Here is an 18,112-nt window from a genome sequence, read left to right on the forward strand (position 1 = left end):
CTTTCTTAAGGGAAAGGTTTTGGCTGGCCAGTGAAGTACTGCGATTTAACACATCCAAAGGGGTTGCTCTGTTGCCATAGAGACAAATGGCTGGGCCTTTTGCCACCTCACCTGGCTGGATGCCAAATCATCCTAGAGAAGAGAACAAACCGAAAGGGACTATGTATAGGAGAGGTGTGTGTATGTGTGTGTTGGGCTGGTGCTGGAAGCTAGAGGCATGTCTTGCTCTGTGCCGGACCCCAAAACTAAATTTGGGGCTTCCCTGGAAACCTAAGGGGCTCATTGGAACTCCCCGCCTATTGAGATCAGGCAGGTGCCTTCACTGCATTTATTTCAGCACCCGCTAAATGTACATTCTTATTCAGACAAGCCTACCCAAATGCTTAGAAAATTCGTATAGGTTTTGAATTGCTTTAGTCCAGGGTTTCCCAAACTTGGGGTCTCCAGCTGTTTTTGGACTACAACTCCCATCACCCTTAGCTAGCAGGACAAGTGGTCAGGGATGATAGGAACTGTAGTCCAAAAACACCTGGAGACCCAAGTTTGGGAAAACCCTGCTTTAGTTTATTCTGTTGCAGTTTTAACTATTTGTATGTTTTAAATTATGGTTGCAATTTTTTTCAGCGATAATTTTATCGTTTTATCTTTTTTGTAAACCGCGTTGAGACATTTCCCCTACGATCAAGAGGTATATAGTTTTTATTGAATAAATAAATAAAGGGGAGGCAAGATCTTCTGGGGTGTTAATGCTGTGAGATCCAGCAGAGGAATATTTCCCAGTTTCCTTTCCTGGGGCAACAAAGACGACCCAAGCAGAGAAATTATGAGACCATCACAGCTGGTCTGACGAGCCGCATGCTCTTACCGTGTAATAGTCATACCACAAGCCTCGGGGAAAGTAGCCGATCACTGAATTCACGCCAGGCTCCAGCACCGGAGTCAGCAGCAGGCCCCGCCCCCAGAGGAACTGCCTGTCAATGGAGTAAGTGGCCACATCCTTCGGGAACCTAGGAGGGAGAACACCACACATTGACACCACACATTAAAAGCACCACAAGACCCCTTTAAAAAGCTATAGCTTCCTGTTAAGCGTAATGGCTGCGTAATGGTTGGAATGTTGGACTAGGGCCTGGGAGAGCAGGGTTCGAATCCCTACACCAGTGTTTCCCAACCGGTGTTCCGCGGCACACTAGTGTGCCGTGAGACGTTGGCTTGTGTGCCGTGGGAGGGAGGCGGGCGAGTCGGGCGGTGAGAGGCGGCGGCGGCGAGGATCCGCGTCGAGCCGGGGGCGGCTCCACGGTGGTGGTGCCGAGGTTTCTCTCTCCATTCTCCCCTCACACACACACACAGGAAATAACACAGGATCAGCTGACAGGACCCAGCCAATGGGGCGGCGGCGGGGCAGCGCGTGCAAAAGGGAGGAGCGCGAGACAGCGGACGAGGAGGAGGCCGGCATGTCCGGGCAGCAGCAGCAACAACAGCAGCAGCAACTCCCGGCGACGGCTCCTCAAGCCCCGGGCAACCCTACTCCCTCACCGGCCTCGGCTGCCCTCCTGCTCCACCCGCCGCCGCCTCCCCCGCCGCCGCCGGCCACCTCGGCCCCGCCGCCACCCCCTCCTCCGCCCGCTATCGCCGCCACCACCACAACAGCCGCCGCCGCCTCAGCTGCCGCCGTCCCTCAGTCCCTCGCTCTGCTGCCTCCTCCCCCCCCACCCCAAAGCTTGGAGGTTCCCCGGCAAGGGGGAGGGAAAAAAATTGAAAACTTTCACTTTCGTGCGTCCCTCCCGGCGTGATGCTGCGCGCTGACGTCACGGGGCTGTAATGGTGGTGTGCCGCGAGATTTTTTTCATCAAACAAGTGTGCCTTTGCCCAAAAAAGGTTGGGAAACACTGCCCTACACACATCCAGGAAGCTCCCTGGGTGACCTTGGAGCCAGTCACCATCTCATCGCCTAACCTACCCCAGAGAGTTGCTGTGAAGGAGGAGAACCGCGTAAACCACCTTGAGATCCTTGGAATATAAAGGTGGTATAAAAATGTAATAAATACCATAAACAAATAAATAAAATGTTTTGTTTAAGGGGGCTGAGAGTTGTTAGGAGTCCCTTATTACCATTACCGTTATTATTTATTCAGTTTATATACCGTCCTTTATCAAATGATCTTAATGTACAATGTTAAAAACACATTACAGAACGTCAATGATACAAACTTGAAAAGAAAAGAAAAGCAGACTGACAGCCTAAAAAATGAATAAAAAGCATACTGACAGACAGCCCAATAATAATAAAATAATCATTATAATAACAGTCCCCTGTCCCACATTTTCACAGGCCATAGATTATTTAATAGCCATAAGGTTAAGGTAAAGGGACCCCTGACCATTAGGTGCAGTCGTGACCCGACTCTGGGATTGCAGCGCTCATCTCACTTTACTGGCCAAGGGAGCCGGCGTACAGCTTCCGGGTCATGTGGCCAGCATGACTGAGCCGCTTCTGGCGAACCAGAGCAGTGCACGGAAATGCCGTTTACCTTCCCGCCGGAGCAGTACCTATTTATCTACTTGCACTTTGACGTGCCTTCGAACTGCTAGGTTGGCAGGAGCTGGGACCGAGCAATGGGAGCTCACCCTGTCACGGGGATTCAAACCGCCGACCTTCTGATCGGCAAGTCCTAGGCTCTGTGGTTTAACCCACAGCGCCACCCGCACCCCATTTAATAGCCATAGGCCCTGGTAAAGAGGAATGTTTTTGCCTGGCGCATAAAGACATGCAATGATGGCACCTCCAAGAGCTGCAATTCCCAATTTCCTGGGAAGACTAATGGAGTGTCAAACCACAATGGGAATGGAGGTTCTGAGAAGGGAACAGGGGCTCCTAACAACTCACAGCACCCTTAGCAAACTACGACTCCCAGAATTCTTTGTGGGAGGAGCCATTGCTTTTTAAAGCAGTAGCACAGAGCTTTAGCTGTGTGGCGTTAATGTGGCTTGGGTGTCCCAGGCTGAAAGCCCCCCCCCCCACCTCTGGTTTAATGGGTTCCTTATTCTGTTAGGGACCTTGAACTTTCTGTGGATACCCCCACCTCACCCGCCAGGAAGAGGGCTTTGGCAAGGCAAGGCTGCGCCGTTCTCTTAGCCCTGAACCATGCCTGCTTGCAAGCCCCCTGGAAATGGGCACAATTCCTTACTCGAAGAAGAGAGGCCGGGCCACGGTGTCCCCTTGCAGGTGAGCCCGGTGGAAGAGGGAGTAGAGGTACGGCAAGAGGGCATAGCGGACCTCTAGTGCTGTCTTCATGGCAGTCCGTGCGGCAGGGCTGAACGCGGGGGGATCCTGGGCCTGAAGAGAAGGGTGGAAAACAACAATAGGCTTAAACGGTGGCATGCAGAAGACCAGGGCAAAGGAGGCAGTGTGACGTAGGGTTTAGAGTCCTTGCCTAGGACCCGGGAGACCAGGGTTCCAATCTCCACTCAGCCATGAAGCTCACTGGGAGGCTGGCCACTGCCTTTTATCCTAGCCTACCTCACAAGGTTGTTGTGGGGATTGAATGAGGATTGGGAGAACTAGGTGCACCACCTTGAGCTCCTTGGAGAAAATTTGGGGGGTGGGGTGGTTATAAATGCAAAAAAACAAACAAACAAAAATAGTCCAGATTGTGCAGAAGCTTGAACTTTTTTAAAAAAAAATGAATTAAATACTGTATGTTTACATTGTTGCAACCTGCCCTGGGATCTTATGGTGAAGGGTAGGGAAGAAATCAAATAAATAAAACAAACCCAACAATGATGGGAAGCTAAATTCAGAGCCTTCTTTGCCCTCCTCTGCGTCCTATCTAAGGATCAATTCAGAAAACTGTGTTCTGCATCAGGTGCGACCAAACTTTTAGAAAGAAGGGGCAAAAGAATGTTAACAGCATAAAGCAAACTGGGTGATTTGGTTACCGGCACTCAAAGGAGGCTCCCTGTTGCATCTCTGCATGAGCTCATGGCTTCCCAATTGGGGAAGCAGACTCAGATCAGAGACTCATGCAGAGTGCCAGTGGAGCACTCTCAGGAAGACAGGCAGACCTTACTGTCTTACCCGAAAACAAATCGTGCTGCATGTTGGCAAAGTGTGCCTCCAGTTCTGGTTCTGAAGAATTTTTATTAACGAAAACAAGAGAAGCAAAAAGTTTTAACTCAAAGGGTGTGCAGGGTGGGAATGCAGTAGCTATACGAAAGTTTGAGAAACACTTAATGTGAGTCCCCGCCCTGCCCCCAGCAGCTTCACCTTCACATCCTGGGTGTTGTGGTTTCGTGCAAAGGGGTAGAAGGCTCCCAACTGCATCCAGCGAGTGCAAAGCTCCTCCGAAGTGGAGCCCGAGAAGCCGCAGATGTCTGCCCCAACCAACGGGACCCCAAAGAGGCTGAAGCTGAGCACCCCTGAGGATTCAGGCAGAGGGGAAAGGAGTCAGTAGTGGCCAGGCGATTACTGACATTAACACCTGGATGAATTTCAGATTAGATCACCGCAATGCATTGTTTATGGGGCAGGCCTTGGAGACAGTCCGAAACCCCCGACTGGTACAGAATGCAGCCACCTGCCTATGGACACTATGCCTGTTTTAAAACAACTCCACTGCTTCCAGTCTTTTTCCAGGTCCAATTGAAGGAGCATGGTTAAACAGGTCTGGAAGGAGCCGGAGCTAGGATTGGTCCATAAAAAACACCCAGTGTTAGTTATTCAAAGAAACCCAAACAGTGCAGGCCTAACGATCACAGCAATTCTTCCCGGTAGGTCTTGCCCCAAAGAGGCAGTGGTGAGGACTGAAGGTCCCCTGCCTACCCACCACTGCCTAAGTCTCTCCCCCCCCCCCCAGGGTTTCCCCCAAGCAATATGAGACTGTATTAGTGTGCAAACATTCTTTCCTCTGCTCTTTTCATTTCTCTGCATGTTCTAGGACAGTGTTGCCCAAACTTGGGTCCCCAGCTGCTTTTGGACTACAGTTCCCATCATCCCTGACTGCTGGGTCTTGCCAGCTAGGGATGATGGGAGTTGTAGTCCAAAAACTGCTGGAGACCCAAGGTTGGGAAACACTGTTCTAGGAGACCGGGGGGGAGGGAGCTGGTTGCAGCAGGAGGTTGGGACTCACTGGCTTTTTCAGCAGCCTGCCTCATCTCTGTCTCATGGCTGCCACACACCCCCTCCTTTCCAGGCTCCATTTCTGTCTCTAATTACTATCTTCTGTAACTACAAGCCAAAGGCTGCCTCCAGGATCATACTGTGAACTGCATGTAAGTAAACTTCTTAATATTTTAAAGAGAAGGCTGTTGTGTCTTTATTGTTTTTAAAAGTGAATAAAGGGGAATTTACCAGGAACAATCCAATCTGGAGAAGGCAGACCGGATTGCTTAACGCAAGAGATTCAAATGAATCTACCAACTAGCTTCCTATACAGAGAATGTGCTCTACTACCAGCTCACTAGCGTGAGGAAGGATAATGTTTAATCAATGTGTCAGGGCTGCCTCAGGTCCCAGCTCACAAAGGACCAACGCCAAGTTCACTTTATATACAAAGATGTTTATTGCAGTTCGTTTTCCGCTCCACAGCCGAGGCGTGCAGCCCCACGTCTGTTATGCTTAGACCGCTGAAGTCCCCTCTGAATCAGTCCCTCCCCTGCACCAGTTTAAGATGCTTGCTTTACTCCACCTCCTCCTGTCTCTCCTTTTCCGCAGGGTCTTCCTGCCCGCTGGGGTTTCACCCCTCCTGGATTCCCCTGACGCTGAATCCCCAGACTGCTCTCCCTCCCTCCTGCGGGCTTTGGGACCTGGCTCCTCCTCCTCCGGGCTCTCTGTTCTTCCGCGCGCCTGCACATTTGAACTTGGCGCGCGTGCCCAACTTCTAACCTTTCTTTTGACAGTTACACTACTCCCTTCACTGCCCTCCTCCCCTTCCGGGAGGATGGCTTGTTCTGACCCCTCCTCCTTCTCTGCTGCCGGAGCTGTTTCCCCTGACACACTGGAACTCCCCCCCCCCCCCTTCGCTGCGCTCTGGTGGGGAAACTGGTCCTGATTCCCAGCTGCCACTTTGGGGTCCCCTGCTGGCCCCCTGCTCCTGATGCGTCCCCCCTGGGCCTCCCCTTGTCTTGACCACAGGCGCCCCCTTCTGGGAATCCTCTGATTCGCTGGAAAGACTCATGGAATCCCTGGAGTCTTTGTCATCCTCCTCCTTGCTGTCCTCGGACTCTTCCCAATCGTTGTCCGTCTCCTGCCTGCTCTGTGCCTCTCTCCCTGAACCCCTGACACAATGTATCCTCTCCTAATATCCACAACATTCCCACAAGAATAGGGTGCTGGACTAGATGGGCTATGGGCCTGGATCCAACAGCCAGGCTCTCCGTGAGTCTTTCTGGAGAGCTGTGTCTGCAGCTGGAAAAGAAAACCACTTGCACGTACCTGGAATGGAGCAGACCATGTCCTTCCACTCGCTTCTGTTGTCACCAAGCCAGTGCCCTGAATACCTGCCCTGGCTGGGGAAGGAGGAGCGGGAGATGACAAAAGGCCGCTTCCCTCGGATCTTGACTAGTGCGCTAAAAGTGGGGGGAAAGAAAAAGGAGACTAGCAAAAATGTTTGCTTGTAAGCTGAGAGAACGGGAAGAGGTGTCAGCTAACTTTGGCCCTGGAAACCGGACATGTCTTGTTTGTCTGTCACTGATGCTCTCATGCCCCAGACAAACCCATCCACCAAGGCGATGGGAGCTTACCTAGCAGTAGCCTTGGCTTCCATCAGCCCATAGAGGTTATGGAGGTTGTAGTGCACAGATGCGTTCTGCCTAGAGGAGGCACAGATGGTCTTGGCAGAAAGGGAATTTCCCAGTACGGCTGGTGGAGAAAGAGAACGGCTGGTTAGAAGTAGTACAACAAATTGTGTATGCTTGGCAAACAGGTACGAGCTCCTGTCTGGGGTGGTTGACCCATGGAGACCATCTCTCTTTCTCTCTCTCTCTTCCTATTGCACACAAACACAGAGGCAGTCACTCAAGAAGGCTATTGTAGGATCATGGGCATGTACAGCAGGATCTAAAGCATCTCCTCTCTTACCGGGCACGTATGGGGGTTTATCCAGCTCTTCCTGGGAACAGCCTGCGGTGGAGCCATCCACAAAGTTCGAAGGTTCATTCATGTCCTAAAGCAAAGAGATTGGGGCCAATTAAAATGTCCCAGTTCACACACTACCCACGGAAAATTAAACTTTCCTCAAGCACAGGTCAGTTGCAGACCATGGGACTTGCCCTGAAGCCAACACGAGCATTTTAAGCGCAACATTTTTTCGTGTTTCTAAGGCACAAATATCTGTGTTTGTTCAATGTTAATGTAGCCCTAGAAGGGACGCGGGTGGCGCTGTGGGTAAAAGCCTCAGCGCCTAGGGCTTGCCGATCGAAAGGTCGGCGGTTCGAATCCCCGCGGCGGGGTGCGCTCCCGCTGCTCGGTCCCAGCGCCTGCCCACCTAGCAGTTCGAAAGCACCCCCGGGTGCAAGTAGATAAATAGGTACCGCTTACCAGCGGGAAGGTAAACGGCGTTCCGTGTGCTGCGCTGGCTCGCCAGATGCAGCTTTGTCACGCTGGCCACGTGACCCGGAAGTGTCTCCGGACAGCGCTGGCCCCCGGCCTCTTGAGTGAGATGGGCGCACAAACCCCAGAGTCTGTCAAGACTGGCCCGTTCAGGCAGGGGTACCTTTACCTTTACCTTTAATGTAGCCCTAAGGTTATGGCCTGACCATAGGTTGCGAAGCAGTGAGGGGTGACCCCCAGCACCTTAAACAGGGTTGACTCAGAAATAAGCCATGCTACTCCCCATCTTGTCTGCAAAAGTGAAAAATAACTTGGCTTGTTTTTGAGCTAATCTGAATTTGGACTGGAGGCCAGCAGCAGCAGCTCTGACCCGCAAGCCTCCCTCCCTCATCTCCCCATAAGCCTCCTTGCCTGCCCCCTGCTCTTTCTCCCCCCTTTCCTTCCTTCCCACCCATTCACCCGCCCTCCAAACCCCTTTTTCCTGCCCCACACAGCCGGCTGCAGCTGCTGACACTCTTAATTTGGGGGGGAAACAGGAGTAGGGAAGAGAAAGAGGTCTCTTACCACCTCCCTCTGGTGCCGCATCCAAGAAGCCCACGGGGGAACTATTGAAACGCCTCTTGGGAGAAATTACATTTGCCAGGATCGACTTGGGGGCGCATTTATTCAAATATTTATTGTGTTTTCATCCCACTTTTTTCTCCAAGGAGCTCAATGTAGCGCACACGGTTCTTTCCCCCCTTCCTCGTTTAATCCGCATAACAACCCTGCGAGGTAGGTTAGGCCAAGAGGCAGCAACTGGCCCCCAAAGTCATCCTGTGAGCTTCATAACCAACTGGGGATTCGAACCCCGGTCTCCCAAGTTCTAGTCGGACACTCTAACCACTAAGCCACACTGCCTCTAGGAAGTTGCCTTATACCAAGTCAGACCACTGGCTCACCCTTATGGAATACGCAGAAATGGCAAAACTTACCGGAAGAATAAGAAATCAAGATAAAAAACTTTTTAAAATAAAAGAATGGAAATGGTTTATTGAATATTTGCAGAAAAATTGTAAGCAGGTAAGATCATTGGCAGGATTATTGTATTAACCTGCAGTTTGATAAGAGTATATACTTAAAGTAGATGAATAAATGAGCAAATTAAGTAAATATGGATATGCAAAGGATATTAAAAATCAATTTAAGGAATTGCAGAAAGAGGGGGAAGGAAGGCAAGTTTTGAAATGTTAAAATGATTGTAAAATTAGTGAAATGTATAAAATTAGTGAAATGCATAAACTTGAAAAGTATAAATAAAATTTGAAAAACTGGAAAAAAAGAGTAGATGATCCTTTGGCTGACTTCCAACTGTACAGTTCTGTGATTCTAATACTACAAATCTAATACTCCAAATCTAATAATCATCACCTCCCCTTTTCAGTGCCCACTCAACTGTTGCAACTTTTCTGTTTAGAAACCGGAAAAGATTGAAGAAGGAACTTACAATCCAAAGGCCATCGAAGGGGACGAGGGAGTGGAATCTGTCCAGGTTTTCCAGCCACCACTGGTGAGTGTTTAGGTTAGAGAAGTCGGGGAAAGCGGTGAAGCCAGGCCAGACCTAGGGGGTGGGGGACAACAGCACAAATCTGATGGATAAAATTCATGCAGAGTTGAATCCAATCAACTTTCTGCATGGGGTGCAATAGGTTAGCGCCTTATCCAGCCCACCAGGCTTACCCATATTTATTTTTTAATTCATGTTTACCATCTAGGCCAGTAGTTGCCACCAGCCTTTGGGTTCCATAAAAGTATCCCCAGTGGGAATACCCTGTACTGAGAATAGCTCTTTGTACAACACACTAAGGAAGATAACAATACAATAAAATTCAAAACAGTAAACTGAAGAGGCAAAACGCCACCTTCGCTCTCACCTTCCCTATCAGAGGTTTTCCTTGGGTGCTGTTGATGAATATTCCACGCTTCAAGCCTTCATCGTAAGGCCAGTAAGAGCCTGGAGGTTGGGTGCTGCTGATTCCTGGGTCCTGGGGGGAAAGGAAAAGGTGGTCAAGCAGGCTAGGGATCCACACAGCAGTGAAAACAGCCTCTTGCACCAAATGGATCTTTGGCTACCTGCTTCAAGAAAGGCAGGAAACTCAAATGTTCTACTGGGCTAGAGCAGTGGTTCCCCAACATTTTCAGGCCACTGCCTCCTTGTTTCCATAATGTCACCCCCCCCCCATTGTTCCTGCAACTGTATGTCAGTCAGGTGGGAAAGCTCTATAGCACGGGGGGAAAGCACACATCACTAAATACCGTAAAAGGCCATTTGTAGGGAGAACTGGGATCTTTGCTGAAACGTACTTCTGAGCAAACAGGATTTTGTCCATGGATGAAGGACAATGCAAGTTTTTTGGGGGAAGAGAATGCTATATTTAATGCCACATGGAAGCGCTTTTTCCATTCTCGCTTCTAGATTGCATTTTGCCGCCATGGCTAAATAAATAAAACACACAGGATTTGGGAAATGCAAAGCTCTAAATAAAGGGTCCCAGCATAGCAGCAGCCTTTGATGAAAGCTACACCAGAGCAACAGGATGTTACTTACCTTGCTTGAAAAAGTTAAATCGTACCTTGGAATTGCACATTTATATTGCTGGAGAAAGAAAGAAGTGAGAAAAGCACAGAGAGGTTACCAGAATCATCACGTAGCGCTGCCCATGTTTGTGAAGGTCTTCCACCAACTGGGGGAGAGTGCCAAACTTCTGGGAGTCGATGGTGAAGTCTCGATAGCCATCCATGTAGTCAATATCATTCCACTGGGCAGCCTGCAAACAGAAAGCATAGGTATCATAGAACTGTAGAGCTGGAAGGGAATCTGAGGATCATCTAGTCCAACCGCCTGCAACGCAGGAATATGCAGCTGCCCCATGCAGGGATTGGACCTGGGACACTGGCATTATCAGCACCATGCTCTACTCAACTGTGCTACCTCAGTTGAGAAAGAAAGAGTGTTGGACCAGAACTGCAGAAAGCTACTAACAGCATAATCCTATCCATGTCCACTCAGAAGTAAGGTAAAGGTAAAGGGACCCCTGACCATTAGGTCCAGTCATGGCCGACTCTGGGGTTGCAGTGCTCATCTCGCTTTATTGGCCAAGGGAGCCGGCGTACAGCTTCCGGGTCATGTGGCCAGCATGACTAAGCCGCTTCTGGCGAACCAGAGCAGCGCACGGAAATGCCGTTTACCTTCCTGCCAGAGTGGTACCTATTTATCTACTTGCACTTCATGCTTTTGAACTGCTAGGTGGGCAGGAGCAGGGACTGAGCAATGTGAGCTCACCCCGTTGCGGGGATTCGAACCACCGACCTTCTGATCGGGAAGTCCTAGGCTCTGTGGTTTAACCCACAGCGCCACCAGCGTCCCTCCACTCAGAAATATGTCCTATTAAATTCAGTCTTATTGAATGATTCAGTCTATTAGGTGCTATTAAATTAACTTACTATCAAATTAAGTTAAATTAGGATTGCTGCCTTAGCTATTAAACACACTGGGCGACCTTAGGCGATTCACTCTCTCTCAACCTAACCTACTTCCCAAGGTCATTGTGAGGCTAAAGCAGAAGGGAGGGGTGTGTGTACTGTCCTAGGAATGTAAAAGGAGCCTGATGGAGCAGCTCAGGGGCCCACCTAGTCCATCATCCTGTTCCTGGCCAACCTGATGCCTGTGGGGAAACCCGCAAGCAGGGCCCAAGCCCTCTAGGATTTCAGACAGAAGTCTTAACCAAGCCCTCCTTGGGAGATTCAGGATTTGAACCCGAGACCCTTTGCATGGAAAACACCATGTGCCACACCCCTGACCTAAATCTGCAAGCTCCTCATTCTGGAGGGTCCCGGTTGATGTTTACCTGCGGGATCCGAAAATTCCTCATGGCCTTGACGATCTCCCAGGTCTCGTTGCTTGTTCCATAGCCCCAGCGGCAGAGATGGAAACCCAATCCCCAAAAGGGAGGCATGGCAGGGAAACCTAAAACAAAAAAACAGGTGTTAGGTGTGCTGCCCCCTCTATGCCAGAGCCACGGTCTTCTTCCTTCTGTGCTTTTTGACTCGTCCAAGTCGGAGTTTACTGCTTATTTGCAGTTATTTGCATTCTGATTTAATCCACGTAGTCCAGTGTTCTTTGTCATGGTCCAGTTTATGGGCGATCGAAGTCCCGGCTGAGGACATCGGGATCGGAGACAAGATGGCGAGGTAGGAGCAGGAACGAGAGTCCAGAAGCCAGGGATACGAGGGTCAGGAAGCAGGGAGTCACAAAGCCAAGGGTCCGAGGGTCGAGAAGCAAGGAGTCAAGAAGCCGAGGTCCAAGGATCAGGAAGCAAGAAGCCAAACACAGCAAGGTGGGAAACGAGTTGCTGTGGCCAAGAGCCGAAGGGAAATGCTGACCTTATATCCCTTCCCAGCTCTTGCCACCAGGTGCAGTGAGTTACCAGTCGGCCTCACCTGTGTGCCTTGCCTCTCCAGAACAAACTTAGGAAGGCCCCAGCCCTGCAAAGCCCTACTGGTCACAGGGCCTGGCTCCTGCACGCACTCCTGACATTCTTCAATCTTGGGTCCCCAGATGTGGGTGGGCTACAACTCCCATCATCCGCAGCCAGCTTAGCCTGGTGGGCAAGCATGATGGAAGTTGCAGTCCACCTACTTCTGGGGACCCATGATGGATGAACACTGTTGTAGTCCACATGACAAGAACCTCAAACAACACCAATCAGCATGATTCGGGTTTACCCAGTGCAGGGATAATCCATTACATTGGGGAAAATTGAGCTCTGAATCACTGCACTTAGAGTCAAAGATGATTTATTTCTGTGTTTTGGAGTGGGTGGATTGACTATCACCTTCTTCTACTCCCCTTTCCACGCCCACTGCTTCCTCAACACTCTCTCGTTTCTTTTTGTAACTATTTCCGGTATGCACGTGCCACTGACCATCCACACATCGCCCCCATTTTATTAGTCGTTCTGCCATGCTTCCCCAGTATTACAGCATTGTTTCTACCTGGAGGGGGCGCTATAGCATTATAGCATAGTGAAAGCAGGGCCAACCAGGAACGTTTGTCGTGTGGAAAAATTGCAGGAGTTCAGCAGGAAGCTGTGGGATTGGAAGCAAAGCAGGGTGCCTGCACCCAGACTGTTTACATACTATCAAAAGCACAAAGCACAATAGACAAAGGGACGTATGGAGGAGCCCACAGATACTCACCAATCACCTGCTGGTACTGCTGGACCACCAAGTTGGGGTCTGGGCCTAGGAAAATGTAGAAATCCAGAATGCCTCCAACGGGTCTCCAGGTGAGGGCAGGTGCGGGCTGAAGCACTACCTCTAGGCGACAAACAGGAGAGAGGAAGACTTAGGGTTTGTCCACAGTTCTGCTTGTGTGGTTTTCCACCTGCCCCACTGCTTTCTCTGGGAAAACCAGGGCTGAACCAGAGCAAACATCAATCCACAGAAAACCCAACTGATGTTAGTGCTGAGACTTTTCATCTGTTATTTGTTCTGTTTGATTATTTCCATTGCTTTCAAAAAGAAAAAGAAAAAAAAGCCCGTTTAAAAAAATTTCAGCATTGCTAGGCTTCGGCAAAAAGGTGATGAATAAATATTTAAGCAAATGAATGAATGAAGAAAAATAAATGTTGAATTCAAATGGGCAGATCGTTGGGCAGAAGGAAGTTGGGAGAAATCCACAAAAACGGGGAGAATAGAGAAGATCTGTACTTGGTATCCAACAGAAACCATCTTTACCGTAACTGATATTTGAATTTATGGCTTTCAATATCCTTCAACCCTACAGATATTTTAAAGGCATTTTTTAAAAAATTAAAATGCTGGAAACTGCTGGAGGTATAAAGGACTAGCATCACTGGATCAAGTACATCAATTCTGTTGAATTTTTAAATTGGCTTTTCAATAAATGTGCAATTAAGTGTTACTGTTTTGAATTTATTGTGTTGTTCTCTTCCTTAGTGAGTTGTGCGAACCACTACAGTGGTGCCTCACAAGACGAAATTAATTCGCTCCGCGAGTTTTTTCATCTAGCGAATTTTTCGTCTTGCGAAGCACGGTGTCGGGAAAGTTTTGGAAAAGCTTCAAAAATACCAAAGTCTTTAAAAACCTCAAAAAAGGCTACCACACCACGTTCTATGAGTTGCTCCTTGAAGTCAAGTCGCAACTGTATTAACGGTGTTAAGAAAAAGGAAACAAACTTGCAAGACGTTTCCGTCTTGCGAAGCAAGCCCATAGGGAAAATCGTCTTGCGAAGCAGCTCAAAAAACAAAAAACCCTTTCGTCTAGCGAGTTTTTTGTCTTGCGAGGCATTCGTCTTGCGAGGTACCACTGTATTATGAAGGAAGGCACTGGGGATGATGTTATGGATCCAAGCTGGCAGTGGCCCAAAAAAGTTTGGGAGCCACTTCACTAGTCTTAAGAGCCCTCGGGGACACACCAAGGTCCCTCTTCTCCCTTACTCTTCATGGCTTTGCCAACACGATCTGTGTCTTGGAAGTACTTGGCCCAAATGGTGCCTGTAGCCCTCTCAGCTGATGCAGGCCCCCTGCCTCTCCCTCTCTTTTTCTACCAGCCACTCTGTGGTCTCCATGCAGTCAAAAGGCCAAGCCCCTTGGAGAGAAGGTCGGAGACAACAGACAGCCAAGGAGGGTTGAGAAGCAGCTGGCTATGAAGGCAAAGAGCCAGCAGCTGCAAGATGCGGTTAAACCGCCCAGCGGTTGCTAAAGAGCCCGCCTCACGGCAGGAAACAGAAGGCTCTTGCCTCCGTAAAAAGCCCCTGCTGCACCTCCAAAACTCCATTTTCCTCCTTTACTTCGCAAGCACTGACTCAGATCGGCTTCCCGCGCATCTGAAGTCCATCTGATTGCCTGAAAAGCATGTGTCACCTGGAATTTTTTAAAAATACAAACCCCTGAAGACGAACCCACTTTTGACCACCCTCTGACTAGTTATTCAAAAGAAGTGAGCTTACAAACATTTTTCTCTTTGCTTCCAGTGAAGAGCCTGAAACTCCCTGGTTCTCTTTATTCATCGCCTTCAAGCAGATCCACCTGGGCAATGCTCAGAACGTTCAGATTGGTTTAAGTATCTAAATTATTTCACCCCAAAAGGTGCCAAGGGGACACCTACCCATTGCGTTGCTGTTCATGAGGAATACCCCATGGGAAGCTCCGTCTCTCTCCATGGCAAGGTAAAAGGGGTGGACGCCATAGAGATTGAAGGACTCCTGAAAACAAAAAGAAGTCAAGACTCATTTTCAGCCAGCACTTCACAAGAACGCAAGCAGAGCCCTGCTGGATTGGGGCCAATGGCCCGTCCCGTCCAACATCCCGTTCTCACGGTGGCTGACCAGATGCCTCTTTGTGGGAAACCTGCAAGCAAAACCCAAGCCCAAGATCCCTCGCCCAGTGACTGTAGCCAGTGTGGTGTAGTGGTTAAGAGTGGTAGACTCGTAATCTGGTGAACCGGGTTCGCTTCCCCGCTCCTCCACATGCAGCTGCTGGGTAACCTTGGGCCAGTCACACTTCTTTGAAGTCTCTCAGCCCCACTCACCTCACAGAGTGTTTTTTTCCCCCCAGTACATTTTTATTCAAATTACACAAAGAAAATATACAAATAAACATACCGCTAAACATATCAGTATACATATAAGTACATATTTACATAATTTATTATTTCCCTTTCCCAAATTATACAAAAAATCATAAAAAGAAAAAGAAAATCATAATATTTCGGACTCTGCCGAGCCCTGGACTCCCCTCCACCCTTTTGGTAAGTATCAAATAAATTCCACAATCAAGTATTTTGTTTTTATTCTTAAAAGTTAATCACTCACTGTTAGATTTATTCCAACCCCGCCAGTTTCCTCTACAAATTGGTTCCGATATAATTCCAATATTTATTCCATTTTTTTTGAAATTTCTGTTCATCTTGGTCTCGTATTCTACCTGTTAGTCTAGCAAGCTCGGCATAGTTTACCATTTTGACCTGCCAATCCTTTATACTGGGTATGGTTTCCGTTTTCCAGTTCTCATTTGTCATCATCATCACCTCCTCTATGGGTACTGTGATGTGCCCTCTGTGAGCGGTGGACTCGTAATCTGGGGAACCGGGTTCGCGTCTCCGCTCCTCCACATGCAGCTGCTGGGTGACCTTGGGCCAGTCACACTTCTCTGAAGCCTCTCAGCCCCACTCACCTCACAGAGTGTTTGTTGTGGGGGAGGAAGGGAAAGGAGAATGTTAGCTGCTTTGAGACTCCTTCGGGTAGTGATAAAGTGGGATATCAAATCCAAACTCCTCTTCTTCTCCTCCTGCTGTGGCTCAGGGTCCTGCTTGCAGATAGCCCAATAGATGCATCTGGTTGGCCACTGTGAGAACAGGATGCTGGACTAGATGGGCCATTGGCCTGATCCAACAGGCTCTTCTTGGGTTTAGAGAGGCAGCCAGACATGATAGTCCAGCATCCTGCTTCCCACAGTGGCCAACTGGATGCCTCCAGGAAGGCTACAAGGAGGAGATGGAAGGCAATCATTGGGTGGACCTCCCTGGGTTTGCTTGGTCACAAAGCCATCTAAACTGATGGCCATTGACTGTGGCAGCAAATTCCACAAGTTAACTATATGTATGGAGCAGAACCTTCTTGCCTTTTCCCTGGGTCGCATTTATGGAGGAGTGATGGTTCTGACAGGTGTCGGTGATTACAAACATGGGGCCTTATGGGAACATTGGCTCATGGGGCAAACAGCCACTTTGGGGGAGGAGGGAATTTTAAATAGGAAGGCAGAAGAAGAAGAGGCGGAGTTTGGATTTGATATCCCGCTTTATCACTACCCTAGGGAGTCTCAAAGCGGCTAACATTCTCCTTTCCCTTCCTCCCCCACAACAAACACTCTGTGGGGTGAGTGGGGCTGAGAGACAAGGTCACCCAGCAGCTGCATGTGGAGGAGTGGGGATGCGAACCCGGTTCACCAGATTACGAGTCCACCGCTCTTAACCACTACACCATGCTGGCTCAGGCAGCCTGAAGGGGGTAAGGTTAACCCCTCTAACACAACCAAGTTCCTTAATTGAATTGGGGACTCAGCAGTTGTTATTAATCAACATTTTTTAAAAAAAGCATGGGAGAATCTGATCCACCTTTGGCCATTCAAACATGTAAGGAAACAATGAAAGAAGAGAGAACATTTGACCAGGGAGGGGGCAATAAAGCTACAGCATGACTGAAAATAGTTAAGACCCCCCCCCATCTTGCATAAAAGGTACCGTAGGAGGGACATCTCGGGCCCAGAAGGTCAGGGTGTTCCACTCCAGACTATGCAAGAAGTTGCTTCGATGTTCCCCCAGTCCATAAATGAACGTGGATGGAAGGACTGTAGAAATCTGCAGAAACTGATCAGCAAAGAACAAAGGAGCCACTGTTGTGTTCAACCTAAAGAAGGGAGGGGAAGAGATGTTAGGAAGGACAGGTGACGAGAAAAAGGCTGCTTACCGATGTTTCCCCTTGCCAAATGTGTTTCTAGTCCTCATGGCTGAACAGAGAGAGTAGCTTTAAAATGTGGTGGGATACTAAAGTCCAAGGGAAGGCCCCTCCTTCCAGGAGAGGTCCTGCTTTAAGCAGTAGTGGAAGTAGTGGACCCTGGAAGCGGGACATGAATTTAAGAAGTGAATAACAAATACATAAATCTAGAGGGGAAGAGACGGATTCTTACAGCACGGTCCCCGAAGATTTCCGCTTCACTATCAACCCAAAGGGCTCCTTGGAGAACTCAATGGTGTACAAGGGATTCTCTGCTCTCTTGGTTGCTGGAGGAACATCAAGGGGCACTTCGTACCGAGGCTTTGTGGCATCAGTGATCTACAAAAAGGGGACACATAGACACACCCAGGTAAACGGGAGACGCAAGACACTGTGAATTGTGCCAAGGGCTCAAGCTGAGGCCAGGATCCTAAAGCTGCATGTGAGAGCGAAAGAAGGTCTCCAGTTGCAACCACTTAAGACAGCTTCTGCCAACCTGAGGTCTTCCCAATGCCTTGGACCACAATGTCCATCAGCCCCTGCCAGCATGGCTGTGCTGAGTGGGGCGGATGGGAGAGGCAGTCTCCGACAGCCGACACTGAATAAATTAAAAACAGAATGTACAGTACGGTCGCATCTTGTGCAGGAGTAACGCAGGGATGAAGTGTATACACAAAAACATGTATACTTGAACCACCCCCATGGAACTGCCCCCCTCCCTCCAGCAAGGCAGAGAGCTTAAAAGCTCTTTCTGCACCTGCCTTGTGTACAATTGATATGCACAGTTTCAACCAGCCAGCTTTCAACCGCACAAGGTTGAAATCACACAAGTAAATTGGGCGTTAAGTTGCGGCTGTACTGCATTGATTGTAAACGTAATGTGTTTGTGTTAATGTATCTATGTTTGTTTTAAGATGTGTTGTCAGTTGTCTGGAGTCCTTTGGGTAATGTGAAACTACCAAGTATTCATTACCGTTATTATTATTAATGAATATGAATAATAACAA

The 18,112-nt window shown here is 49.0% G+C and overlaps 1 protein-coding gene across 4 annotated transcripts in view; it reads right to left on the reverse strand.

Annotated features, from left to right (window-relative positions):
• Positions 1-18,112, reverse strand: part of LOC309518987 (lysosomal alpha-glucosidase-like) — a 40,207-nt gene that overhangs the window by 8,015 nt on the left and 14,080 nt on the right. For all 4 annotated transcript variants that reach the window (XM_082199676.1, XM_082199679.1, XM_082199678.1 and 1 more), the window contains exons 3-16: positions 17,299-17,444; positions 16,853-17,018; positions 14,720-14,816; positions 12,788-12,907; positions 11,437-11,555; positions 10,225-10,356; positions 9,463-9,573; positions 9,036-9,149; positions 7,079-7,163; positions 6,742-6,859; positions 6,434-6,567; positions 4,268-4,419; positions 3,189-3,337; positions 866-1,007 (exon numbers count right to left, since the gene is read on the reverse strand). In XM_082199676.1, the coding sequence (XP_082055802.1) occupies positions 866-1,007; positions 3,189-3,337; positions 4,268-4,419; positions 6,434-6,567; positions 6,742-6,859; positions 7,079-7,163; positions 9,036-9,149; positions 9,463-9,573; positions 10,225-10,356; positions 11,437-11,555; positions 12,788-12,907; positions 14,720-14,816; positions 16,853-17,018; positions 17,299-17,444 (1,785 nt within the window). The remainder of the gene's footprint in view (positions 1-865; positions 1,008-3,188; positions 3,338-4,267; positions 4,420-6,433; positions 6,568-6,741; positions 6,860-7,078; positions 7,164-9,035; positions 9,150-9,462; positions 9,574-10,224; positions 10,357-11,436; positions 11,556-12,787; positions 12,908-14,719; positions 14,817-16,852; positions 17,019-17,298; positions 17,445-18,112) is intronic.

Source organism: Podarcis vaucheri (genome assembly GCF_965113315.1).
Source record: "Podarcis vaucheri genome assembly, chromosome: 14".
NCBI classification, from domain to species: Eukaryota; Metazoa; Chordata; class Lepidosauria; order Squamata; family Lacertidae; genus Podarcis; species Podarcis vaucheri.